This window comes from Bombus terrestris, chromosome 3 (genome assembly GCF_910591885.1).
Source record: "Bombus terrestris chromosome 3, iyBomTerr1.2, whole genome shotgun sequence".
In the NCBI taxonomy this organism is placed as follows: Eukaryota; Metazoa; Arthropoda; class Insecta; order Hymenoptera; family Apidae; genus Bombus; species Bombus terrestris.
Genome location: NC_063271.1, coordinates 9614398 through 9641642, shown reverse-complemented (window position 1 = coordinate 9641642; position 27245 = coordinate 9614398). Strand labels below are relative to the sequence as shown.

The window sequence follows — 27245 nt, the reverse complement described above, 5'->3', positions numbered from 1 at the left end:
ACCGATGGTGGCTCTTTCCTGATCGAGCTGTCGAAGGTGTAGCTCGTTACAACCTGACACATGACACGTAGCTTCCTCCTTCGCTGCAAAGTTCGCAGTTCCTTCGTTGCATAATTCGTGCGTTGTTTAATTGGCAAGTTGATGGTAAGATCGTCGTTGGAACAGCGTTTCTGGTTTTCGACTCAGATCTTCCTATTTCGCTCGTTGAGCACAAATGTTGCTTCGAAGCAACGTTTTGTTTGTTTTAATAAAATTACACTATTATTAAATTCGATTTTTTAATATCGTGATCTGCAATTACGCCAAGTAGTTATGCCAATATCGTCGGTGGGACAGTGTTCCTGGTTTTTGATTCTGATTTTCCTGTTTAACTCGTTAAGCACAAATGTTGCGTCGAAGCAACGTTTTACTTGTTTTAACGAACTCGTATTCTTGAATTCGACTTTTGATACTGTAGTTAGCAATTACGCCAAGTAGACAGTGGTTATACTTTCGTAGCTATGTATTTCTTTACTCGTTTATATTTTATAATTTCTCGAAGTTGTAAAAGGTTGGAGTATTAACTTGGAAAAGTTGGATACACCTTCTAAAGAGACAACAGTTTTATGTCGAACTTTCTGTTTAACTCGTTAAGCACAAATGTTGCGCCAAGGCGACGTTTTACTTGTTTTAATATAAACGTGTTTTATTGAATTCGATTTTTAATATTGCGGTTAGTAGTGTGGTACTTTTCTAAGTATTCCTTTCTCTTTTACGTGTTATTATTTTATGGACTTTTAAAAAGTTGCAACGTTAACTTCAAAGGACCTTCAAAGGATTAACAAGTTTAGGGAACTGTCCTCGAATCATTGGAACTCTTTCTCCAGTCAATTTTATCAGAAAGAACAAAATCCGGTAGATACAAAGAACTACTTTAGAATTATCAAAATAATCCATTGATTCAAACCTTTCGATCTTTAAAAAATCCAGAATAACCAAAGAATCATTCACAAACCACTGAAATTCTATCTAAATTTCATCAACCCCCCCAAAATATTAAAAATACTCAGGAACTAAATTGGTTGAAAATAACCAAGAAGCCAGTAGATCCAAAGAATCACCTACGAATTATGAAAATAGCCTATTCATCCAAACCCATCGACCTTCAAAAAATTCAAGATAACCAGGGAATGCTTGTCAAACCACTGAAATTCCCTCTTCCCACAAACATATCTTTAAGAAGCTAAAAACGATCAGAGACCCACCAAACGGAAGAAAAGCCATCGTTTGAACGACCAAAATTCTCTCTTCATCTACCAAAACTACCAACCTGAAAGACTTTCAAAAGCTTGAAAGAATCTACAGAAAGACGAGGCTAGGAAACAAAGTGACGACCCGTCCGGATCGAAAAATGGCTTGTTGGGTGGGTTTCGCAAGGAACGTAACGGCTGCTGCAGCGCGTTATCGTAATTGATTTAACGATCGCGATTACGAGCGGACCGGTGCATCCCCGGGGGTACGTGTCAGATGGTAATAATAGACACAAAGTGGGCTGGATGTTACGAAACGGAAATGCACGTCCACGCCGCCGGCTTTTGCTTACATTGCTGTTTAATGCGTAAACGGGGCCGTGGCTTGGGTTAAAAGGCGGTCTCAACTTTCCGTAAAGTCTGCCACGATACCGATCTTCCTTCTCATCGTTCCTATCTACTGTTTTCTGTTGCACGCTTTCGCCGATTTAATCGCCGATCCGACATTTTTCTCTTCTTTCTCTTCTTTCTTCTTTTTTCTTCTTTTTTTGATATTTTTTGTTTCTTTCGATCTGACAGTTCTTGTTGTTCGTGTGTTTCAGTACCAGGCGAGGCTCAGGCTTCCGGACACGTTTTCGCACTCCCAGAAGATGCAGTGCGTGGATCATATCATCGAGGTCCTCGACCTCGCCGCCTGCCAAGACACCAGTGAGTATAGATCGGACACGATCGACGGATCGTGCCAAGCCCCTGCGGTCGTTCTCTACGTGGCGGCCTGCTTTTGCGCGCCACAGTGTCTCACTTTATTGCATTTTTCTTCTTTCACCTTCATTCGATCGTTTTATCTGTTTATTTGGTCGTTTGAAAAGACTTACGATATTGGATTGGATTGCACACGAAATGATTATATCGAATTTTCGTGTTGGACCATCGTTTTGAGGTTAGGAATCGTTAAAAGGAGTAGGTAATCGGTAATTTTTCGTAGGAAGAATTATGGATTTAAAAGTTTGTCGAATTTCTTAATTTCACTTCTTCTTTATTTGCTTTTTTTATAATCCTTATTATAAACAAATTTACAAACGATATTTTGATGTCGAATTTTCGTGTTTGACCATCGTTTTGAGGTTAGGAATCGTTAAAAGGAGTAGGTAATCGGTAATTTTTCGTAGGAAGAATTATGGATTTAAAAGTTTGTCGAATTTCTTAATTTCACTTCTTCTTTATTTGCTTTTTTTATAATCCTTATTATAAACAAATTTACAAACGATATTTTGATGTCGAATTTTCGTGTTTGACCATCGTTTTGAGGTTAGGAATCGTTAAAAGGAGTAGGTAATCGGTAATTCTTCGTAGGTATAGATTTAGAATTTTGTCGAATTTCTTAATTTTACTTCTTGTTTATTTACTTTTTTTATATAATGATTATTATAAAGAAATTTACAAACAATATTTTAATGTCGGATTTTCGTATTCGACCATCATTTTGAGGTTAGGAAAGCTAGTATTTCATTTGATTAGTGATAAACTATCAGAACGGTTAAAATGGCTAATTCGTAATCTCATAGATTTAGGATTTTGTTGAATTTCCTGGTTTCCTTCTTCGTCTTCTTATTAGATCATTTGAATGTGATTATTATAAGTGCACTTGTATGTGCGCGATATATTTATATCTAGTTCTTGTATTTGATAATTATTTTAAGATTAACAAACTATGAGATATTAAAGTTATATTGTACTTGATTAATGACAAAAGTATCAGAAAAATGTTCCCAAATTTGCTGACTAAATTCAGGTTCAAGTAATTCACATGAAAATTGAAGTCAAGTAACTCCTGACATTTCGTTAATTTCTTTTTTAATTTCATTATTTGATCCAATTTTATGGTATACGTTTTATTTTAACTTTTTATGTTTCACGATTATGATTATAAATAAAAACGAAATGTTTTGAAAGAAAATACGTAAAAGGATATAAAGGAAAACGTGGATTTTATATGTGGGTCGAAAGGGGAATTTTATTTGTTATTACAATGTTGTAACAATGAGGTCAGATTACGTGGCAACCACGGTATATTTTCCTTTGATGCATTGTTAATGTCTTTAATATCAAATGAAAATAACACCGTTACCGCTGCTACTATTTTTTAATTAAATTTGAAATTCCTCACTCCAGAGAAGATAACTGTATATTTAACTGAATTATAATTTGCGTGTACCTATCTACATGCTGAGAAAGATAAAAACAGAATAGTTATTTGCTGCAATCGTATCCTTATGCAATTAAACATTTCGCAACAATTTTTACCCTCCCGAATTTTTATCAAGCGCCAACATTTACGTAACAAGGACAAAGTAAAAAATACCGTAACCACACACGCAACATGTTTAATTATACAATGTTATAACATATCCAATTACGTAAATCAATTCGTTGCAACGTCGACCGTACTTCAACCCCAACCAAACGCTACCAACATAAATCAAAACTCGATGCAAAAATTTTACCATCAATTATACCGATCGATTACAAGAATCATGACTGCTACAGTTTACACAATAATTAATGTGTGATTCCAAATCGTCTATTTCGTATTAAAATATTCACTCACCTTAGATTTTCTTTTACATAATCATCCTACTATAAACCAACGTGTTTTATCTTCAAATACAATGTTACTGTTCAATTCTATCTTGATCGAATCGCTTAAAATTGAAATAAAATCGAATATTATATATTATATTCCTTCTACACGCGCGCCAATTTGTAGCTAAACATATCTTTGCAGTAAGTATCTTACATTTTCAACATGTTTCTTCATACATTTCCAGATCGTAACGTCATATACATTTCTTTATATCTTTCTTTTCATTTCCTGATTTCTTTATACATTCCCTGATCGTAACAGTCGTAATGTGTCACGTTATAGTCATAATACAATTTCAATACGTTTTAGACAACACGTACGATATATACGTAAAAGTTTTCTACGAGTATTCGAACATCTTTGTAAATCACTTTGCGAAAAAGCACCAATTTCACACGATTTCTCGCATTTGTTTCCACGGAGATCAAAGCGTCTGCGCGGGCTCGCGAAACTGGGACGATCTCTCGCGTCGCAGCCGTGTAAATTCGCCATAATTTGTTTATGGACGCCGAACGAGGAGTCGGTGGCGATTTATGACTTCCAGAGGTAAGAAACGGGCCATCAGCAACGTAGTTGGTCGCGTTGCCATCGCTGGTCGCCATCGTTGCTCGCCATCGTCCTCCTCATCGTCGTTCGGTCCTATGATTTTGATCGACGATTTCCGCGATCGTAATTCATTCATCCCTTCTCGTAAAGACTCGCGAAATCGTTTGTTATCGCGACGCGTTACAGCTCGCTGAATCACGATCGTTTCTGCCAGCATCGATCGTTTATCCCGATTCCTCGAAACGCTTTGAAGTCCAACCAAGATTAACTTAAAGCCACGTTTCGATGAAAGTTGCTTCCTTCAAACTACGTTTGACCTGATTTGACTCCGGTTGAATTTAATAGCATTGTGAACGTATATTCGTACGAGATCGAGAAAGACATATTTATTTATATGAAGAAGTTATTACGTAATAAAGTAGCCGTTAATGTTTTGCAAATTATGAAATCGTTTGGCATCTGGTTCTTCGATTATGAAATCTCGTGGAAGATTAACTTCTTGATTAATTAATGCTTCGGATCGATAGACATCGATATTTTCTTTTTTCTTTCGAACGAAATCTCCTTGGTACAGAAATACCTTAATATTCCTAATGATATTTTGTAAAATTTCCTGAAATTTCTTTATTTGCTTTATCGACAGTTTTTCGTCGATAAAAAGCTAAAAACAGAGTTAAAAATGAAATTTAGGAAATGAAAGACAAAAATAATCGACGTTTTGAACGTTAAACGAAAGAAGAAGTGTGGAACTTGGAACGAAAAGAATCGAACGTGGGCTAATTCCTGTTGTATTAAAAAAAGAAAAAAAAAACGCAAAAGAAACACATCAAGCGTCATATTTGTTTCATTCTAAATTATTTTCTGAATCAACGAAAAAGTGAAAGGTAATAAAAAGTGATCACAAAACTTGAATAACGATTTTATTGGGCAGCAGCCAGTAAAAAACCATTTTTCTCTGTTAATTTTTTGTTTGATTTTTTCACTTTATTTCGTTACGATGGAGATATCCGTTTGACCGATGTGTTTCGTCATTGATGAGCAACCTAGCAATTTTTTTTATTTAATTGGATAGGGAATAAATTCGAATTGAATTCTTCTTTTTTTTTTTTTATTTCTGCTTTTGCAGCAGCGCTACAGGTTTGTCGCGTTCGTAATCCAATTTGGAATCGTTTTCAGGACCAGACGAAACGATTTTATATTTCAATCGAGGAAGGACCGATGGAACGAGAATTTTCATTCGTTTCCTTTTTTGGTCGTTGATCCGAAATTTACCTTCATATCGAGTTTCGATAATTTTCGCGACGAGAAAAATGAATCCAGTAATAGCGACGGAAGCGTTGCAGCGAACGAAATGGGATTTGATTGTTGATCGATTTTAATTGTTAACCCGGGACGAGTTTGAGAGTTATGAAAGGAAATGAAGTAATTAGGAAATTGTATAAGTAAATTGAACACAGTGACGTTTTTCCACTGTTTCTATAACAATAAATTTCGTTCCTTTTATTGTTAATCACAGCGATGGTCATTGTATATTTTGTTATTGTATTATGTATTATAGATTTTATTGTACATTTTAACTGTATCACTTGTAAATGAAAATACGTAAAACTTTTATATAAATTTATATTATATTATTTTGAAATATTATGTATACATCGTATTATTATGTATTATAGATTTTATCGTACATTTTGACTTGTAAATGAAAATACGTAAAACTTTTACGAACGCATTTCTGTTATTTGCGAAAAAGAACTATTGGAATTATTCCAATAAATTGATTTAACAGCTACTTATCATAAAAATGTAAAGACCATTTGAAAGTAAGGGGCAATTATTTGCGAAGCAAAATGAATTTCCAGCGCTAGACGCAAGCGTAGATATTTTACTAAAAAAGCTTCTTGGAGTATTTAACAATTTTAATTCGAAGAATTACTACAAACTTTATTTTCCTCTTTAGAAGCAAATCTCTCAGTGTTGCATTACCTAGGTCACAAAGAAAATTTCAAAATACAGAAACCATAAATTCACCTCCCTTCCATTCAATTTCCCTCCGGTTCTACTAACATCCACTCTACTATTCATACATTCTATCTTCTCCGGTTCGATATGCCTCTAAACTACGATACTCAAGTTGTACAACATGAACCATTCAGCAGTCACGTTGGCCGACTCCGCAAATTGAAATGTGTAGAGAAGTAACGATGTTACACACATTACGTTTTAGAGTTGCCTTAAAATTGGCTATCATTCGTGCCATCTTCTTGCTGTAAACCAGCATACAAAACTAAATTATTCTTTTAAGAATTAATCGCTTACATTTATGCAACGAAACTTGACAAATTACCAAGTTGATCAGTTTGGCTTGTAAAAAAAATTCAACAAAGTTCAAAGACACCGTGTGCAGAGGAGATTAAGTTCGCGGAATATGTATCGCGCGTCTTGCATCCCAATTACGTATTTTCAGCGGTGTATTTTTAACCACGGCGCCCATCATCGTCGTGTCTTTCCGCGTGAATTAAGGTATCCACCTTAGTCGCCGGAAGATCGAGGATACGTCCGCCAATTAGTGTTAATTAATTACCAACGCGAGATAATGGCGAGCCAAAAGGTTCGCCCTATTATATAGACAGCCGTGTAACTGCGTTCTTCATTTTTATTTTTCGCTTTCTGTTCTTTAGTTATCGGGGATTATACGAAACGAGGACTGTCCGGCGGCGAGAAGAAGAGGACGAGCATAGCCTGCGAACTTCTCACCAATCCCTCGCTCATGTTGCTCGACGTAAGCTTCTTAATGTTGCTGATAATAGAGAGGAATGAGGATTTTCTATGCAACTTCTTTAGAATTATTTTTTGCTCATTTCCTTTGAAACGATTTATTAGTAACAATCTTCTTTAAAAATACTTTAGTGGTGGTAATTTTCTGTAGAATTTTCCTTGCCATCGATATTCCACAAGGTTTCGTATTTTTGTCTACTTTAGAAGCTTTACTATCATCGCAGTATGCTTGATTATTTTTTAGATATTGATTATTGATTATTGATTATTTTTGAAGTTATTGGAAATGGATTATCTCGAGCAAGTTATTTCACAAAGTTTCATTTTCCTAAAATATTCAAAGACTGCATATTTTTTACGGTTCTTAAATAAATTTCAAAGCTATAAATTATCTAGAAAACTTCAAAATATCTCACAATTAAAAACTGCTATATTATATATTCTTCAATTACTTTTGCCAGTAATTACAATTTAACTTCGATGACAAAAGTACTCAAAATTCTAAAGGGACAACGCTTTGCTAGAAAGGATAAAAATAAAAAAAAATAACGATTCTGAAGATCCTTGACTCCTATACCATTGCACAATACAAGTAGAAAGTAAAGTAATTAATAATACGATCATCCAGGAACCAACGAGCGGACTGGACTCGCATTCGGCACAAGGACTGATTTCACGATTGAAGAAATACGCTGAACAAGAAGGCAAGAGCATCGTGGTAACAGTGCATCAGCCCAGTTCCAGGATGTTCCACAGTTTCAGCAAGATCCTGCTGTTGAGTCGTGGCCAGGTGGCATATTATGGCCCTACAACGAACATTGGCAGGTTTTTCTCTACGATTGGACTCACGCTACTGCCACACTATAACCCTGCCGATTTTATACGTGAGTACTTCTTGTTCATGAAAGAACAAACGATAAATAACATGTTAACATCATGCAAATAGATATACAATTATTGTGTATTATTAAAGTGAGGTAAATATTGTTCTGATAAGATACAAGGAAGTAAAGTAACTTGTACGTTGCTTTGATAAAATACAACGTAGACGTTCATTATACAAATTAGAGAGACGAAAGAATAATTTCATAAACTTAGACTCAGAAATGTTAAAACTGAATATTATGGAATTAATAAAACCACGTGACAGAACTGAATATTAATTCCTAAGTAAACTAAGAATAAGAGCCTTCTGTTTAAATGAATAGACTTATAAACATGATTGGAATATAGAAGTATAAAATAAAAAAAAATCACTGTACACGTTGAAAGAAGGTCGCGATAGAAGAAAGTTGATAAGTGACTATTGGTATTATTATTATACTAATTCGTAAATCCTATACATTATTTTTTCCCAAATCCGGCTGAAATAAATTTAACTCCTTATCGAACAAATTATCAAGACCAAGGTAATTATTTAGAGGTAAAGGTAATTATTTAGAGGTAATTAATTCATCAAAGGATTATTTATTCCGGAATATATTTATTCATAAAGATATCTACCGTATCCTTCAGATTCATCCTCGAATTAGAGAAAAATTCTGTGACGAGATTAATGCCTTATTTAATACCATACTTTTACATCTTCAACTCGATATAAATATTCAATATTTAACTCAAAATCAGTGGCCACTCTATTCGCTCAGAGAAAACTTCTGCGAAGAGGTAATGTCATATTTGAAATCTAAACCCAATATGAATATTCAATATGTAACGCCAAACCTGGCAATTCTAATCACCCAGAGGAAAATTGTTTAAGGATACGAATATTTCATTTAATGTCTAACGTCTTTAACCCAACATAAATATTCAATATCTAGTCCAAAAGCAGCGGTTGCTCGAACTGCTCTAAACTTCCAGTCAAAGCAACCACTATCTCGTCATCCTCGTGAAAATTCCCTTTACCGTAGTAGCAAATCAGGTTGTGCAATTACCCAAGACAGTCTTAACTCGCTAATAACAATTAAAGTTAAGCGTTTCGTGCTTATGTCCAATTTCAATGTTCCATTTTGGATTGTTAACAGTGGAGCAAATAAAGGGGCCAGAAGAGGTTCGCGAGCGCATCGTGGCCGCGGCGAGGAACACGAGACAGGGACCTGACTGCCCGCCGGAACTTCGTCCGGAGTACAATCCAAGCCAGCATCCGCTTTGCGACCATCTGATCCATTATCACGAACACCACATCAGCCACAACGGTATTGCATAGTGCACGACCGGTCCATGGTGTCGGCTGTATGCACGCCTAGGGACTATCGCGGATATATCGGGCTAGAATAGTTGCGGTTCCGGTTCAGCCGCTTAAAACTCAAAGATCGTGTTCACCGGTGGCTCCGGCCGCTGTTTGTGGGTCAACGTGTCTGCGAGATTCGATCGATTTTTCGAGCCAATGCTTGCCACGAGTTAAGGATTTAAGTATTCAAGAGGATTTCTAATTGTTTTGGATTTTAAGGCTATAAAGGAGTCGAATATTGTTTCCTTCTGTTGTCAAATATTGTATTTCCTTTGGAATTTCTAAGGAGATGAATATATATGGTTTTATATTGTGTTTGGTTTCAAATAGTTTGTTTTATATTGCGTTTGGCTAGAAATTGTAGTTTTATATTTCGGAGAGGGGAGACTTGTAAGGAGATGAATATTAAGATTTTATGAAGTGTTTGAAATTTAGAAGCTTTCTTCCATTCAAAAAGCTCACTTAAAGAATTATAATATAAAGGAATAAATATACAGGCCTTAAGAAACTGCTAGAACCTCGAATGCTAATCTTCAAATACTTCTACTATTGCGAATAATATTACAAACATGTATTAAAACATTTACCAAAAATAGAAAATGGTCTTTATATATACGAACAATTTGTTTCACACGAAACAAGAAAATTCGACAAAATCATCGTGTACGTTTATACAAAATTATATTTTCTTGAACAGAACCAAAATGACACAATTTATTTCGCTTACTAAATACAAATATTTTTGATTCTTTATATACACACATTTGTACAGAATATACATTCTGTACAATTGTACAGTTTAAACTGCATAAACAACGACAGTGTAACTATCAACAAATCTGCAGACACGTGACCTACCACGATATCTAAATTCTATCCAAATTCGAACGAGTATAAACGCGGTTGGATCTCGCGGGAGGATTATTTTCCAGGTCTATTCATCGTTGAACAAACGTACGTTCGTAAGAATCGTTCGATTGGACGATGAATGCGGATCATTGTAGTCAGTAATCATTCGTCGAGATACGGGTATCTCGCTCGGCCGAATATTTCCTCCGGCGTCGATTGATTAACGGTTTATAAATGGACTGTCTAGCAATAACACGGGGATTTTTCGCGGCGGAGAAGTATGTCGGGCCGAGGGGATGATTCTTTCGTTTCCCCCTTCGCGAGCAATCAAAGGTCGAACGATCGCCTAAAGGAATACTGCGAGTCGAGAGAAAACTGATCGATTCGACTCGCCAATAATAATTGTTCGACGTTTCTGATCTCTCTATTTTGTAGTTTATGTGTATCGTGATCGTAATACGAAGAAAAATCGTAGAAATTCGTATAACTCTCGGTGCTCGATTCGATCGATTGATTTATGTGAATATTCAAGTTTTACGATTTTAGTTCGTGTCATTTTTTTAATTAGGCCACTTTATGATTAGAGAAATTTTAATTGACAGTACGAAGAGAAACCGCAGGAATTTGTATAACTCTAACTTTTATAACTACGTTCGATCTTTGATTCGTACAATATTCGTGTTTGACGATCTTAGTGTAGTCTAATTTTTTCTTTTTTAATTGTTAAAAATTTTAAATCGCTTTTTCATCGGAGAAATCTTAAAATTAGTTAAATGAAGAGAAACTGTAAGAATTTTGAAGGATTTAATTTGCATAGCACGTACTTGAATCTCGCTATTTTGATTTATATAACGTATCTTTTGCTTAGAGGTGTTTTGCTTATTCCAATCATTCCAATTTTATAACGGACACTTTCTTAAAACGTTGAAAATCTTCTTATTTGTTGAAATATGAGCAAGATTGAAATACCAAAATTTGAGTTTTGCGTTAAGATTAAAAAGTATCCTGTTTTTGATTTTTTGGTATTTCTCTCTTTTCGTGCCACAGTTTGAAATGACAAAGTTCGAAAAATGAACAAAGTTTCTCTAGCCCTTTCATTGTGTCGATGATTTACAGTGAAAGAAGACGAAGGTCGTACGCTGTGGTTGGACACACAAAGCCATGCCAGCAGCAGTGCCAGTTCTGCGGACGACGACTATGCCTGGCAGTGGCCCACCAGTTTCTGGTCGCAATTTAAAGTGAGTACCACTTTGCAGACGTTTCCAGCGGTTAGGCGTTGAAACTGCGCTGCACTCAATGTTCATGCAACATGTAGCTATAGTACAGATATAGATATTGGTGCCTTTGTCACGAGAAATCAATGAAATATAAGAGGGAAAAGAAAGGAGGAATTTTTCAAAGATTGACCGATTCTAATTTCTTAAATTTGTATCCATCCCTGCAAGATATTATTTCAATAATCTTAGATTAAATACAAATTATTTGGCTGAAAAATAGGAAAAATATAATTTCATTTAAAAATTTATTTTATTTGAAAGATAATAAAAGAAGCAAACAGAGATACAAAATTCTTTTACAAAAAGTCTTAAGTCTTTGATATTAACATGTTTAATATTAACATGATTGCTACAATTAATAGAGAACACTGATGTATTTAAGATGTAGAAATTCTACAATTATCAGGGAACATTGATCTGTTAAACATCTACAAGTTTTACTTTCAGTAGGGGACATTAAGTAGAAAAGAATAATTGTTTATGATACCTCAAATATTATTAATATATCAGAGATTGTTAAGAAATGGCTGAGAGGTTGGACAAAAATTCATTGAATATGCAAATTAATTTGATAATTCTCAATTACCTTTAAACACAAAATAATGTATTGTACTGTACAAAAACAACGAAGAACAAATTTGTACAGTATATACAGTTTTTGTTAAAAATTGTTATCTTTAACATTAATAGATACGTTCAAGATATATGTACAGATAAATATTCCTACTACATTCTGTTATATCAGAGGTAATTTTCAATTAGAAAAGCCATAAAGGTTGAATAACTGAATGTGCAGAATGGCAAAGTTTATACAGTTCAGAAGGCCAAAGAGGCGTATCGTTAGGGAACGAAATGAACCGGACTCGGTTCCGTTATTTCCCGAGAAGAAGTGACGTCAGTTTAGCAATTGAAAACAGAATCGTCATGAGATCGTCCCGCATGATGCTCCGGTTCTCGTTAACTTTCTGATTTCACTTCCCTTGCCGCGTTGCGTTACAGCGTGCCATCTTGAATATTTCCCTTCCGTCCACGTAACCTTAACTCTCTAGTGCTATCTATGCAGCAGACGTACTATCAAAATTCAGCAAGAGGTCAGCTTCTTATACTCTTAAATGAAGAGAAGGATTTTATAGATTTCTTACTCTAAAAATACTTTGTAACACTTGCCTTCCAAACGAGACGTTTACTTTTCATATTGAATTGTTTATTAATATTGAATTATTAATAATAATTCTTCTGTTAGATTTCTGATCGACGATTCTGACCATTACACTATGGAGAATATAATTTTTGATGAATGTCAGTGTCCAAGTACAAACTCGAACGCATATGAATATTTTCTTACAGAGAACATCTCTGTTTATAAATGCATGACAAATACGAAAGATCTTTATGCGTGAAATAAATTACAATAAATCTGAATTATCAATAAGGATAAGAGGGATAACACGAAGAAGAAGGAGAATATTCAGCGTGACAGAAACGAAAAATTACCAATCGATTCTAACACCTTGGAATTTTTATATCCGCAATAAATGGTAATAAATCCGAACCAATGATTAAAGAACGACAAAAGCACTAGGAACAGACATTTTTATTGCGAAGTAAAAAATTATTAAGAAATACCAATGCCTGCTACGAAAATGTTTACAAAGAAAGAAATAATGAAAATTAAAGAAAAAAAAAGAAAATACATAGAAATTTTCGTCATAAGATCAAACATCGTAGATACCAATAAATGCTACTAATATAAAGAGTGTTTATCCGTGGAATAAATCGCCGCACGTAAATCTCGATAAACAACAATAAGAAAAGTGCAAACAATATACAAAAGAATTCTCGGAAGATTAAAAATAGCAAATACCAATGCCAGTGTCTCTAGTACGAAGAAGGTTTATTGAAATGAAGTAGCGATAAGTGTCAATCGGAACAATAGTAAGGAGAATAGGGAGAGAAATTTTCTTGGTGAAATGAAAAATATCCGACTACATTCCACGAAGCAAACCGCCAACGTTGAGAATTATGTAGGGCAATGGCGTTGATTTCCTCGGAAACGCAACGCTCGGCTCGAATTGGCCTTAACGCAAGCAAAGAGAAGCGGTCGTCGTTGTCGTCGTCGTCGTCGTCGTCGTCGTCGTTTGAAGGAGAGATCAAAAAGTTCGATTGCATTGCACGGTTAATAGAGCATGCAATAGCAATATGAAAATTTAGATGAGTGGCCTGGTATGCAGGGGATAATAGGGAGGCAAATGGAAATGACATCAGGATTCGAGTTTAATGCGAGCGTTAAATTCGTATCGCGAGTCCTCGACGTTTATCTGGCTATAGCTGTAGCATAGTCGTTCCAGATAACATTGAAGGTGCTGCTGCTATTTCTTCCGTTTAATCCTCTGGCACACAATCTTTCACCTATTACGCCTCATCCAATCATTTTTGAGATTGGCAACAATTTTCCGAACAATATGTTTCTTTGGATATCAAGGACTAAATGAGAATAATGAAAAAAAGATATTGGAAGCGTGTGTGATTAAAGGAGCTCAAAATATACCTTAATTTTTAAATTGTTTATCGTAAATCGTGATATATGTTCCGAAAGGGAAGTACAAGTTTCGAAACAGGTTTCAGATAAGATACAAAGCTTGGGGGGATCGTCTTGAAAAGTGAAATATAATGACGCGTGTACGAATTGTAGCAGAGAATAAATGATACGAACATAATGTAATAGTGTCAATATGATACTCGTTTTCATCGATCTTATTTCAAATAGAGTTTTATTAAATTGTGCTGAACCACTTCATTCGTTGAAACACCAAAACTGTAGTTTAGTAAAATTACGAAGAAATCTGCAAGCAACAGCAGATGATCTATGTGATCAACTATTCTTCTGAAGAGTCTACATCTGCTGAAATAGTTTTGCATCGAAATTATCAGGAAAATTACCCTAAATAAGCTTTTAAATTAGTCGTACAATCTAAACTTTACTAAATGTTTCAGGACAATATAAATCATATATTTTCGTGGAAAGGAAATAAGAAGAGAATCTTAATAATTAACAAATCGAATGTTAATCTTAATTAATTATCTTAATAATAAATAAGCAACGAATTTCTCAGAACGAAAGTGATATTTACCAAACTATATTTGTCCGCTATGAAAATCGATCAAAAATTCACTAACTCACTTAACAATCGCTAATCGAATCTCAATAGAAATGAGAATCTTACCAAATTCAATCGATTATTTCACTTGACCTCGCTGAAACTCTAGACTGTACCTTATTATCAAATATATAATCGAAAAGAAATTCATTCGCCTCGAAGAAATCTTCATCCTCCATAAAATTTCCCAACGAGCGTCTCGTCGATCGGAAAAGCTTGGATCTAACATCAAATTACGTCTTCTCGTCAGAGTGACGGTCGAGAAGAAATTCGTTCACCCTGAAGAAATCGAGCGATTCCTGAAGAAAGTGCGTGGGTGCCGTGAATTGGAAAAGCCGGAGATCTGGAAGTGAGACGAGCAAGAAGATAAAAGAAAGAGAATCGGCTCGCTAAAGAGGATCGAGCAACGCAGAAAAGAGAACTAGGTCGCGTTTACGCGATTCGCCATATCCGGATAATTACGACGACCGGTATGTCTGTTCGTTGTGGCGTGCTTTGTGCAAACGCATCTCGCCACTTGCATCACTTTTACCCGATTCAACTATTCTTCGCGCAGCTGTGTTTTCAGCTCGATTCACGATAGAGAAAGTCCCGCCCCTCTTTTTATATTCCGTGTCACTTGCGTGTTGAGATTGCGATGTTACGATTTAGAGAACGTTTTACGATAAATAGTAGAAAATGGAGGAAAATGTTTCTTAAGAAAATTGATATCTTTTAAGGAACTAACTTTTATGGTAAATAATTAATTGAAATGATATTACGTACAGCGTGAAACGATCTCGTGAGATTATTTTGTTTTTAGGTAGATGATATAGGCTGCGTTACATGTCATTTGGTTTGAAATGTATAAAAAATTATGTTGAGGCAGAAATTTCAGATTTAGGTAGTAATTTATTATATTGGTATATTTTATATCACGTGTAACTTATGTTTAAATGTTCCATCTTTATCGGATCGTCGATTAATAAAATCAAAAAATTTCATGGGATTCTGTTTCCTAATTAATCTTACAAAAAGAGATTTCAGTAAAATCCTATTCGCCAGTATGTAATGTTCAAATATGTTTTTAATTGCTTAGAAAACGCTGATTGAAATTTAAAAACGTTTTCAAAGGTTTATATTTTGTTTTGCAATTTTTCAATATGAAAATAATATATATATATATATATATATAGTAACTGTATGAAAAACACTGTCACTTGTCAAAAAATTCTATTATACGTATTTCTCAACTATCTGAAAAGGTTCAACTTGAAACATAAATGTATCAGGTCGTAGTATAAATTGGCCTTGTCTTTAGACACGCGTATCTTGTAGTAAGCATAAAACCAGGCCGTATTTATTTTGCAATGCAATAAATCAACAAAATTCAGATATAATAGACAGCTAGATTACGTTACAGATAATTTTAAGTTAGCCATTTGAATTTAAATGAAATCCAGCCTGACTAAGTATACAAGCACACGTACGTTGCTTAGATCGATGGCTGCGATCGATTTGCCTGCTAATTGAGTAATTAACGATAACCTGCTCGTCATATGGTGAAGTTGCTCGCGTACTATAGTTGTAATTTAAAGAGACCTTCGAAACCAGCATTGTGAAACTTTGCGTTCTATTTCCTCACGGCCGCTGATATAATTGAGCTGCACCAAAGAGGTGTAGCTGAGCAACCTTGCATTGTGACATTGTCGCGCACGGGGGCAGTGTTCATATCGTTCCGAGCACGTAGATTAATAACCAAGTTGTGTATCTGCATTTCAGTCGTCCAACTCCTTCGATTTTTATGACAGTACCTCCATCAGCCTCTGATTAATTACATATTCTTGGAACCTATCAAAAAGTCAGTTTCTTCATACATGTTCGTAATTTGAAAGAAATTTTTTGTAATGATCAAGTCGTGGCCATTGTTGGTTTAATTTTATGCTCAAGTTTACTATTTGTACGTGTTGCACGATGTTACGAGGATGACTGTAAAATGATTTTATTTTACGATTTTTGGTAAACAGTGTTCGTATCGACCAATTTTCTTTTCATAGAATTTCTCTGTAGTAATACACACACAGGCACGTGCGAAATTTTAATCGATTCATTCGATAGTTCAAATATAAAAAGATTGAAAGCAATCGTCAAGTTATGATAAATTTCTATTCGCGTTGCATTATTTTAATGTCCATATTTATAAAGTAAATTAAAGTGTAGAAATAAGTGTAAATGAAGGTAATAGTAGGTGTAATAGAATAAAGTAATTTATGAAGATGTCATATCTAAAAAAAAAAAAAAAGTTCTCAACTTTTCTATTACTATATGAACATTCGCAAATTACATAGAGTTCCACTGGATTTTAAATAAAATTTCTATTACTATGAACATTCATTTAGAAATAACATAGAATTCACTGGTTTACATATTCTCAACACTTGTTACATTCAAATACAAGCAAAAGATATATAATTCTCTAGATACAAGATGAAACACGTGTCAGATATACATATACATAACGCAAGATTATGATTGATGATTTCAGGTATTATCAGAAAGAAACTTTCAAGAGGCACGGCCACGAATGCTGTCTCGTCTGAATTGGCTGCAAACGATAGCTCTCGGCTTACTCGCTGGACTGTTGTGGCTAAGGCTTCCCAGAACAGAAGCGGCACTTCATGATATCCAAGGCTGGATGTTCTTCAGCACCACGTACTGGATGCTCTTCGCGCACTTTGGTGCACTCTCCAGTTGTAAGTCTTTCATTCTCCTTCTATATTTACTTGTCCAATTTTAGCAATTTAGCGGACCACAGTTTTAAGAAATTTAATCCAATTTAACGAAGAAGTATAATTCATCGGAAAATACGAAATACTCGCGCAATTTTTATTTTACAACAGAAAGTATTTGCAGATTATTTGGCAATTATACCTACTATCGTTGCAAAGATATTTCCAATAATTTGTCGTTTATATACTTATTGTCGTTTATATCTTTGATTTGTCTACTTATATTCTCAGTTTGTTCGTACGTTTACTCATTCTCACCTCATTTGTTTATCTACACACAGTCTGTGCATGTGAAATTCCTACAGATTTTTCAAGCACCAAAAACTCCTAATTTCTTCAAGTTTCTGGCCAACAAATACCAACGTCCTTACAATGTATAAATAAGCAAACCGGCGATGAATTAATTGGAAAAATCCAAGCTATCCAAGCGATCGTACGAGCTTCAGATAAGTAATAGGAGAAAAATTTGCGGAAAAAGAACACTGAAGCGTGGAATTGAATTTTCTAATTGCTGGCAGACAAAAAAGCAAGTACCACAACTTATCAACTAATTCCGCCACGTCTTACGAACTCTTTAATTTTCACTACACGTTAGAACCTACTAACCAACTCGAACATTCTGTACAAATACTTGCAGAAGTTTCGACCCAAGTCTGTCAACAACTCCTTAATTTCTCCCTTACCTATTCCCAAGAGTTTTCTCTTGGAAATTTCCTGCCATCCAATCAACTAGTCGAAAAACGTTCCTGAACATTTACGAAAGGAAAGAGAAGTAAGACGACGATCGAAGCTCGACGATGGAAAGTTCTCAGGTGGTGATGGACAAGTGGAGGCAGTTGCGCAACAACGCGGAGAGTCTCAGATATGAGGTAGATTGGTTAATTGAGCGGCGACGACGTGACGCTCTGAATCGGCCATTCAGTCGAACGCGCGTTTTTTTTTATTGCAAAGAATTGCAAAGGACCAGAGGAACGGTCAATCAAGACGTTAGTATGTAGGTCGTGCCGTGACCCACTTATCATCCGGCACGGCAATTGAGGCCCTTTTGTCGTACCCGGTACCAAAGCTCGAAACGGCCGTGACGAATTTCAGACGGTCAGCCTGTCTTTGAAACGGCATAGAAATTTTCTACTAGAAGAAACTGTGATGGTCGTAACGAAACTCTCTGTCCTTGTTGAAGCTTTCAATTCCTTAACCCTCGACCGTCCCTCGAATTCTCGTCTTTACGCGAGTCCCTCGGTGTCGATTCGACACAATGGTAAAAAAAGTGAGTGAAACGGAGAGATAATTAATTAATTTTGAAAATTTTTTTATCGGGATTCCTTCGCATATTCGTCGCAAAGAATATAGAAAGAGAATTAGAGTGAGAAGGTTTCGGACAAATTGTTCTATAAATGGCCGAATATTATAATCTTTGGCCGGAAAAGTGTGTCAAACTTGACACGAGGGACGGATGAGGGTTAAATAATCAGCTGTTGGAACACTTCATCCTTATCGTTGGCTAATTGCCGGCTAATCGTTATCACAAAACTTTGGGATGAGTCACTTAATCTTAGAGCACTTTAACTTTTATTCTGACTTTTGCGTAAATCATTAACATTTATCGCCTGTTGTAAGAATTAAATATTCCGTAGAAGTCTATTTATACCGGTGTCCCATTTAAAGTATGCGATTGAAACAAATTTTTCAAGCAGAATTTGTCTAATTCCGAGGGGAATATCTCGTAATGGTCACGAATCTTGTCTAAATGGGCCTCTGATATTTCAAGGCGATCCTTGCTTTTTCTTTTTTAATGGAACTATATGTTTTCACTTAGGTAGTCGTGTAACCCGTTCCGTAACAAATTTATCAACCTATAATATGGTGGTCTTCCAAGGTTATTCGAGGTCATTTATTATTATAGTCGAAATAATGTAAGTTCTGTTTGAAATACTTTTTTAAATAACAAATAACGCAATACCACAATGATAATAATAGCACCAACAATAATGATAACAGATATATTGACGATGATAATATTGAATAACAATAGAGAGATAATTGCATGTAAAATTTCAAATGGGACACGTAGAATGGATATTCTTTTCAGACAAATTTGTATCTGGTGAACAGAGGTTCAAAAAAATACATATATAATTATATATAAATATATATTATACTGAAGTACTTTTTATTGCTCTACAAAGAGATAAGGATTGACCAGGATCGTTGTTATTATAAGCCCTTCAATTTATTCGATTCGTTGTACTTTTTCATTTTTCTGCCAGAAAGTTCCATTCGCAAAAGCGACATGACCCTTCTACGTTGGAAAACCTATAGTAAATGGAAGTAGAAAATATTGGACAGATATCGCTGAACAATACTAGAAAACTTGGTTAAGTCAAAATCGTCCGAAGGCAAGTTTGCTAAAGTTCTTTTATCGTTGAATATTGTCGTCCGCATTGGTATCTATCTGATCTCGAGGGAAGTCGAGTGTTTTCTCGTGTTCATGGCGAGGAGAGACCAATGTTCAATGGTCGTTTCGAATGTATATAGTGCAAAACTGAAAAGGCTGGAGAGAAACTTTGGTACTTTTGGTGTCAGAACAGCCACAGAAATTTTTATAGCTAGTACGACATGAATGACTAAGATACTTATTTAATAAGTTATCGTCTAATCAAACAATAAGTATTAAAACAACCAAATGAAGAAAAATGTATTTCTATTATAGTGGTCAATAAGAAACAATTTTTTCTCAGAAAGAAAAAATGATCCTAGGAGAGTTAAGTTATAAAGTACAATGAAAAATGTAAGAAAAATATACGAAAAACTATGCTATGCTCGCAAAAGTTTAGAAAGAAAGAAAACCTGAGAAATACTAAATTCTACATAAATAGTCCAAGATATGCACAAAAAGGACCAAACTTACAAGAGATTTTCTTAAAATGAGAGAATATTGTAGAAGCCGCTTCTATTACTTCTTCTTCTACTTCTTTACTTCTTCTTCTTTCTACTTTATATTTAACAAGAAAGAGAGGCCAATCCATCGTCAAAGAAACTCAGTTTCTTCAGGAATCCCAAAATTTTGCACCAAAAGGCGAAGACTAAGTAAGTTGAAGGCACAGAATTTCGATTCTGTGGCCAGAAGCTCGTGATTATAGTAAGAGTATACGTACTAAAGCATAAGAGGCGTAGAAAAGAGTAAGAAACGAGAAAGGAAGATGAATAGCCAAGAGATGGAAGAGGTTCGAATGGAGAGGGAATCAAAGAGGATGCTAAAATCGGTTTTACAGCTCGCTGCGAGCCGGCATCCCTTTTTCGAGTTTGCTTTCATCGTCTGCTTGTAGCCATTTCACTTTCTACTCGAGGATGAGGGACGATGACTGTAAAATGGCAAACTCGTGCGACTAGACATCGCTGCTGGCTCTATGATTAAGTTGTGCGCCTCCTAAAATAATCACGAAACTACTAACTTTTCCATTTTATCATTTACTATCCTTTGTTCACGAGAATTTCTCGTTTGGATTCGGTCGTCACATTGTATATCTGTTGTTGACGGTTTGTTACTCTGAAAAGGAATTCTCTGCTATGTTTCAATTGTATAAAACGTTGGCAGAGAGTTGTTAGGATTCTGCTAATTGCAGGAACTTGAACTTGGAGTTGTAGCGTTTATGGTCTTTACAGATTTAAAAGGAAAATAAAGAAATAATAATAGTATACCCAATTTAGTTAAATTACGATTATACTTCTCTCTTGTAAGCTTTCTTACAACTAAAACAAACGATTCTAATATTTATAACTCCTTTCGACGTATTCTATATGCGATTGATATAGGAATACTTTCCCACTGCAAATAAATTCCCATTCCAAATACGTCGAAACCATATAGTAAAAATTTTTTAGTAAATTTTCCTAGTAAAGCTTCTTCATGGAACGTTTCGTTCGCGAGAAAATTAAATTTGAAACCTTGTTTAGATAGGTCTGCACATAGACTGATTCTTAATTGAACATGTTGAAACTCTATACTCTTGAAAACAGGGCCCCAATTGGAACAATTTTATTCCACGTTTTTCGCTTACTCTTGCACGCAGGACAATCTCCTGCTAATTGTTCATTCATACCCAGTACGGGATTAACCGAGTTCGCGTGCACTAAACAAATTTCCAGATGCTGTTCCATCCAAAACGAAGCACGCAATGTATGACAATTTTATTCTAAATTATTCTATTTTTTCACGTAAAACCATTGCCTTGCCGATTGTATCGTAATTATCGAAACACTCTATACAGATACAGGTGAATTAATCGCGAATGAAATTCTGTTTCAGTTCCTCCAGAACGCGAGGTGATCAACAAGGAGCGACTGTCAGGATCGTATCGGCTCTCGGCCTATTACTTGGCGAAAATGGTCGGCGAGCTGCCACTTACGATTACGTTGCCCGCGGTCTACCATATCATTAGTTACCCGATGTTGGGCTTCCACAGTCCGGCAGTTTTCGTCACCCTGCTGGCGTTCCTCTTACTCAACACCGTCGTCGCTCAGGTACGATCCTTTTTCATCTTTTTCGCTCATTCTCTCTCAGTCGGAAAGTTTACTCATAAGCGGACTGCGGATTTTGTCGCGTTTGTGGGAAATTCCAAAGTGGAAAATTACACGGAACGCGCGTAATATGAACAAATATTTATAATATATATATTGAAAAAAAGATACAGGATGATATGAGCAATTTGAGATACAGATTTACATAAATAGATATTAATTTGGATTATAAGAATCGTACATATTAACGAGTTAAATATTTATTGCACGTATAGCTAACAGAGTCGAACTATGATTATTTTTATGACTTATTTATTATGTATGTATTTTTGTTTACGAGGAAGTTTGCGTCTTCTGGTTCTGGTTCAGCGTACATTTTGACTATTCTTATATCTTGTAGCTTGAATGACAGTCTAGGCGGAAATAAAGAATTCTATTAATTCTATATATCTATTGAATAAACTGAGACAAGTCTCGTTAGTGTACGTAAGTATTGCAGTGAGTGTAAACTGCCAGAGCCGCAGGCAAAGGAGCTGGGTCCTAAAGACTTGCAGATCATTGACAATAGAATTTCTAAAGGAATTAACGTCGCGTAGGAAAATATGCAAAACAGCGGTAGACGAATTCGCAGCAGTACATGTATGCGGTTTATCGGATCAAAAATTAGAAAAGACCAGATGTACAGCGATGCGTGAGAAAAAGTTGCTGAAGATCTAAATGGTCTCATAGGAGCGTAAAAATGAATCAACTGAAGAAGCCGTGGCCAACAAGTCGTGATAATACCGTTAACCGGCTTGAATAGGAAAAGCAGATCCGCTAAAGTCCTTGGGGGTTCAAGCGGTTCAAGGCTAAGCTGACTCATGATCTGATTGTAATTATGATCCGCAAAAGCCATTCCATGACCCGACTTAAAGGTCACATATCTTAGCGAGCTATGCTGTATCCTCTCTATTAATCGTATGTGTTTAGCTTGATTTGGCGACCAAATTGCCGATGCATACCCCAACCACGGTCTAACAAGCGAGCAATGTAACAGCTTGATAGCGAGGGGAGGACTGAAATTTCAAGCGCAGCGCTTTACAAATCCTAATATTAATATTTTCTTTTTAAGCGATGAATAGCGGACGCTTAACTCACGAATCTCTGATACTTGAGACAGAGCCACGTTGTCAAGTTTATACTCTTACATAATCGTGCATAGTCGTCGAGATGACCTTGTTAAATGGAATTTAGTAGAATTTAGTGACACGCCGTTGATTCTGCACGAAAGTGGCGGAGATCGATTTGCAATAGGATACGATCATCGGCAAAGTCTTTTTAAAGATTTTAAGATCGTCAGCGAATAGCAAACATCAGCTATGCCGAATTACCCTAACTGTGTCACTAATAAAGTTAAATAGGATCTAATAAAATAGGGACCTTTGGAAATCTCTTGTACGAAATATACGAAATATGCAAAAGTATAGTAGTTTATATAATACTTGGTAGGAAAAGAATTTTTTACCGGGCTTTCATTTTTTAATTATATTCTCAAGGGTATGAATTTGTATAATAATCCGTAGTCTACTCGTAAGATTGGTGAAACAAACAATTTTCTCGTATAGCTTCTATTAGTCAGAAGCTTACCCGTATAAAATCAGCGAGACATTCGAGAAACATTAAATCTCGATTAGCAAGATACGATCCAAGGATATCTACGTCTTTTTATTTAAAGTTTAACGTAATAGCGTTTGGCTCGTGTTGATCGTGTATCTACAGGCGAATTTACATGGTTTATTTTTTCATTCAAGAGAAACGAGGTTGATTCAATAGGATTCAAACAATGAAATTGAAACACGAATGTTTGTATACGCGTTTCAATGGAATTGATTACATTGGTTTACTTGAAAATGGGGCAGAAGCGAGTTGTATGCATGTTGAGATAATTTGTGAATATTTAATGGCAGCGTACTAGAAATTTGCAAAGAAGATACTAAATGTACAACTGTGTCGTTCGAATGTAAATTAATAGCTAAAAACGAATTACAAACCTTCCCCATTTTTATACTTTTATTAACGTTATTATCAACTAATAATATTCATTTATTTCCTTCATTCTCACTTATTTTATTTTCATTTATCGATATCACGGAATAATTTTATCTCCCAAATTATGCGAAAAATTAAATCACGAACTCGTAATCGCACACCATGAACCTAAGAAGAAAAATTAAAGTCGACTAAAATTTGATTTCTCTGTTCAATTCTCGTACAGAAACGAAATTTCACTAAACATACAGACATCGATCTTTAATCTACTAATCTTCTATTTTAATCTTTAGATATTTGTGTATTTTTCGATAAACGAAAAAAGAAACGTTTAACTTTCAACGAAAAATTTAGCGAAGACGATATTTTAAATATTTTTCTCCTATTTAAAGATGTACTCAATGAAAAATAGAAAATGAGATTGGAAAATGATTTAAAGAACGTGGTAACGTTGAATAATGAACGCAGCATCAATGACAGAACCACAGTGCGAGTAACGACAGCATGCTGTCGCAATCATGGCAAATTTCTTTAGTCACAAGAAATATAAACAGCAAGAATTTCGCGGTTTCCTTTTTTTCCGCCCCTCCTCTTCCTCTCCCTTCGTACGACCAGCCCTCGACACTGTCCACCTACGGTCAATGTACTAAGTCATCGTAGCATGAAAGGCGGCCGCGATTTACTTTCAAAACCACCTACCTATTGACGGAAATGAGTAACTCGTGCGTTTCACAACACGCCGGTGTATAATGTCGCGATCGACTCGATTTCTATAAGTTTAATTGCTAATCGACCATCGCTTAAACGACAGTTTATCGTGTTCCTTCACTCGTCGATTAAACTGCCACTGATTTATTATTCTAAGATTTTGTATACAGATTTTCGCGTTTGTAATAAAATTCTTGTAAGACATCTACATATTTAATAAATTTAATAATATAACGTACTTAATCAAGCTTGCAAATTTTCTAGAAATTTCTACATCAATATTAGAAAGTGATCAGGGAGAAATTAAAACGAGTAACCGAGGACGTCTCAGAATTGAAGGATAAAAAGAGAAAATAAAAGAAGACAATAATTTTTGCATTCGTTAAAATATGTGACACGCAATCAGAAGCGTCATTCTGTTTTGTTAAATTCTTAATTGTAATTCTAGTATTTTCTAGTTCGGTTTTGAATGTACATTTTTAGATTTCCGCATAGAAATCTCATGTTTTACTTTCGTCCAAAAGTTACATTCTTTAGTTTGCCAATAGCAAGTTCTTCGAATTCTTCGTGCAATTCCTATGTATAAACCTGACCTTCCACTTCATCGAGTTGCAATGTTACATCAAAATTATACTTTTAAGCTACGAAAGATTTCATAGATTGGTACAGTGTATTTTTTAGATTTTTCCAGTTGATCGTGTCTTTCTGAAAGAATATTCACCACAGATGGTTTGTGTTGAGGTTATTAGATGTATAACGAGGGAAAACGCGTGGTTAAAGTGTAAGGTACAAAATATATATATTTGATTTAATAGAGAAGTGTAATAATAAGTAGGAATACAATTTGATCCGCACGCTAGCAGTGTTACCTTATAACTGAAAAACCCCGAAGCCAACGTCGCCTGTTTACCATTTATGGTCTGCCTTCCTGCTATTCTTTTGTCTATATGCTGTCGATGGCTTCAGCGCTTGAGAAAACTAAAAAGACCCGATGTGGAGTTTTCGTAGAAGTGGTGACCACTTCAACAGTTTGTTTGTTATAGTTACCGTTATGAATTATATTTTAATAATTCGAAACGCCACTGTGTTTTCTGATTTCAGAGCGTGGGATTCTTCGTTGGTGCATGTTGTCTGGACCTGCAAGTCAGTATAACTGCGTCCGCGCTTTACACGCTCGCCACACAATTACTTGGCGGTTATTTGGCGACGGCGGTTCCGCCATGGTTGGCATGGGCCAGATACGCGAGCATGGTGCACTATGCCTATCAAAACATGCAGATTCTGGAATTCGGCGTCGGCGAGCCGATCACGTAAGTAACGATTTCAAAGTCTATACGCAGTACGACATCGTCGATAAATACGAATTTACAAGATTTTTCTTGAAAAAATAAATAAAAATTATGGACTTGAATCTTTTCTCTCGTGTGAAACTTTATATTTATGTTTAAGATAATTGACTTTAAAAATTCGTAAGTTCATTGTCCACACGAGCTGATTTTCCTTGGAAAAATAAATAGAAATTATAGAATATATTTCTTCCGTTGACTGAAGCTCTATTTATAGGATGCTCGGTTTCAAAAATTCGTTCAGTTAAATTCTGCAATTTACGAATTTGCACGAGCCAATTTTTCTCGAATAAAAAAGTACAAATTATGGCACAATTTTTTCTTTCTTTCGGACGAAGCTGTAATTCACGAATATACGCGATTTGTATTATTTCTTTAAACAAGTAGATTCGGCGAAAGAATATCTTTTCGCGTTTGAAGCTTCGTTTGTGGGACAATTGATTTTTAAAATTCGTCCATTTAGATTCTGTCATTCACGAATTTAGAGGAACATCGCGTATAAATGATAAATGAACCTCTACTGCGACGCGATACGATGCATCATTCAACGATCACGTCTAACCGCTTTAGAGCTCACGCTATGGTGAACGCTAGATTCTTGGAATCGATGTCATATTTGGTTCAACGATGCGTGGCAACGCATTAATCAAATCCAAATTGTTCTCTTCGATGTTTGCAAAATTCCTGTATCAAGATGAGATTGAGGGAGGAGAAAATGAAATTGTGAAGATGAGTAATTTATATCAAAGAGAAATATTAAATAAAAAATTAATATTATAACTTCATGCAAATTTATTTTATTTTTATGAACACGACTAAAGAAATAGAATAGAATATTAAATAAAAGATCATCTTATCTAGTTTCAGTACTCTGGCTATTTTATATATCCCTGTACATTATATTCGTTCTATATATTTTTACACCCATAAATGAAATAATGATTAAATATTGCAGCCAATACCTTATTTTGAATACTCTGTATATTTTTCCAAATTATATATATTCGACACAATTTTTCACGTTTCAATGTCCCACATATAAACGCACAAAATGATCCACAGAGTACAGCATGACTCAACTACGCACATAATACGCTTAACGTGCTACAAAAGCAAGACTCCGGCACAAAAGCTCTAGATTTTCTGAAAGATATTGGTTTATACGA

At 35.2% G+C, this 27245-nt stretch overlaps 1 protein-coding gene across 6 annotated transcripts in view; it reads left to right on the top strand.

Moving 5' to 3' along the window:
- Positions 1-27245, top strand: part of LOC100648854 (ABC transporter G family member 22) — a 280612-nt gene that overhangs the window by 236370 nt on the left and 16997 nt on the right. For all 6 annotated transcript variants that reach the window (XM_003394445.4, XM_012320928.3, XM_012320933.3 and 3 more), the window contains 8 exons: positions 1832-1937; positions 7101-7201; positions 7826-8081; positions 9222-9392; positions 11393-11514; positions 17236-17443; positions 21786-22000; positions 25835-26043. In XM_003394445.4, the coding sequence (XP_003394493.2) occupies positions 1832-1937; positions 7101-7201; positions 7826-8081; positions 9222-9392; positions 11393-11514; positions 17236-17443; positions 21786-22000; positions 25835-26043 (1388 nt within the window). The remainder of the gene's footprint in view (positions 1-1831; positions 1938-7100; positions 7202-7825; positions 8082-9221; positions 9393-11392; positions 11515-17235; positions 17444-21785; positions 22001-25834; positions 26044-27245) is intronic.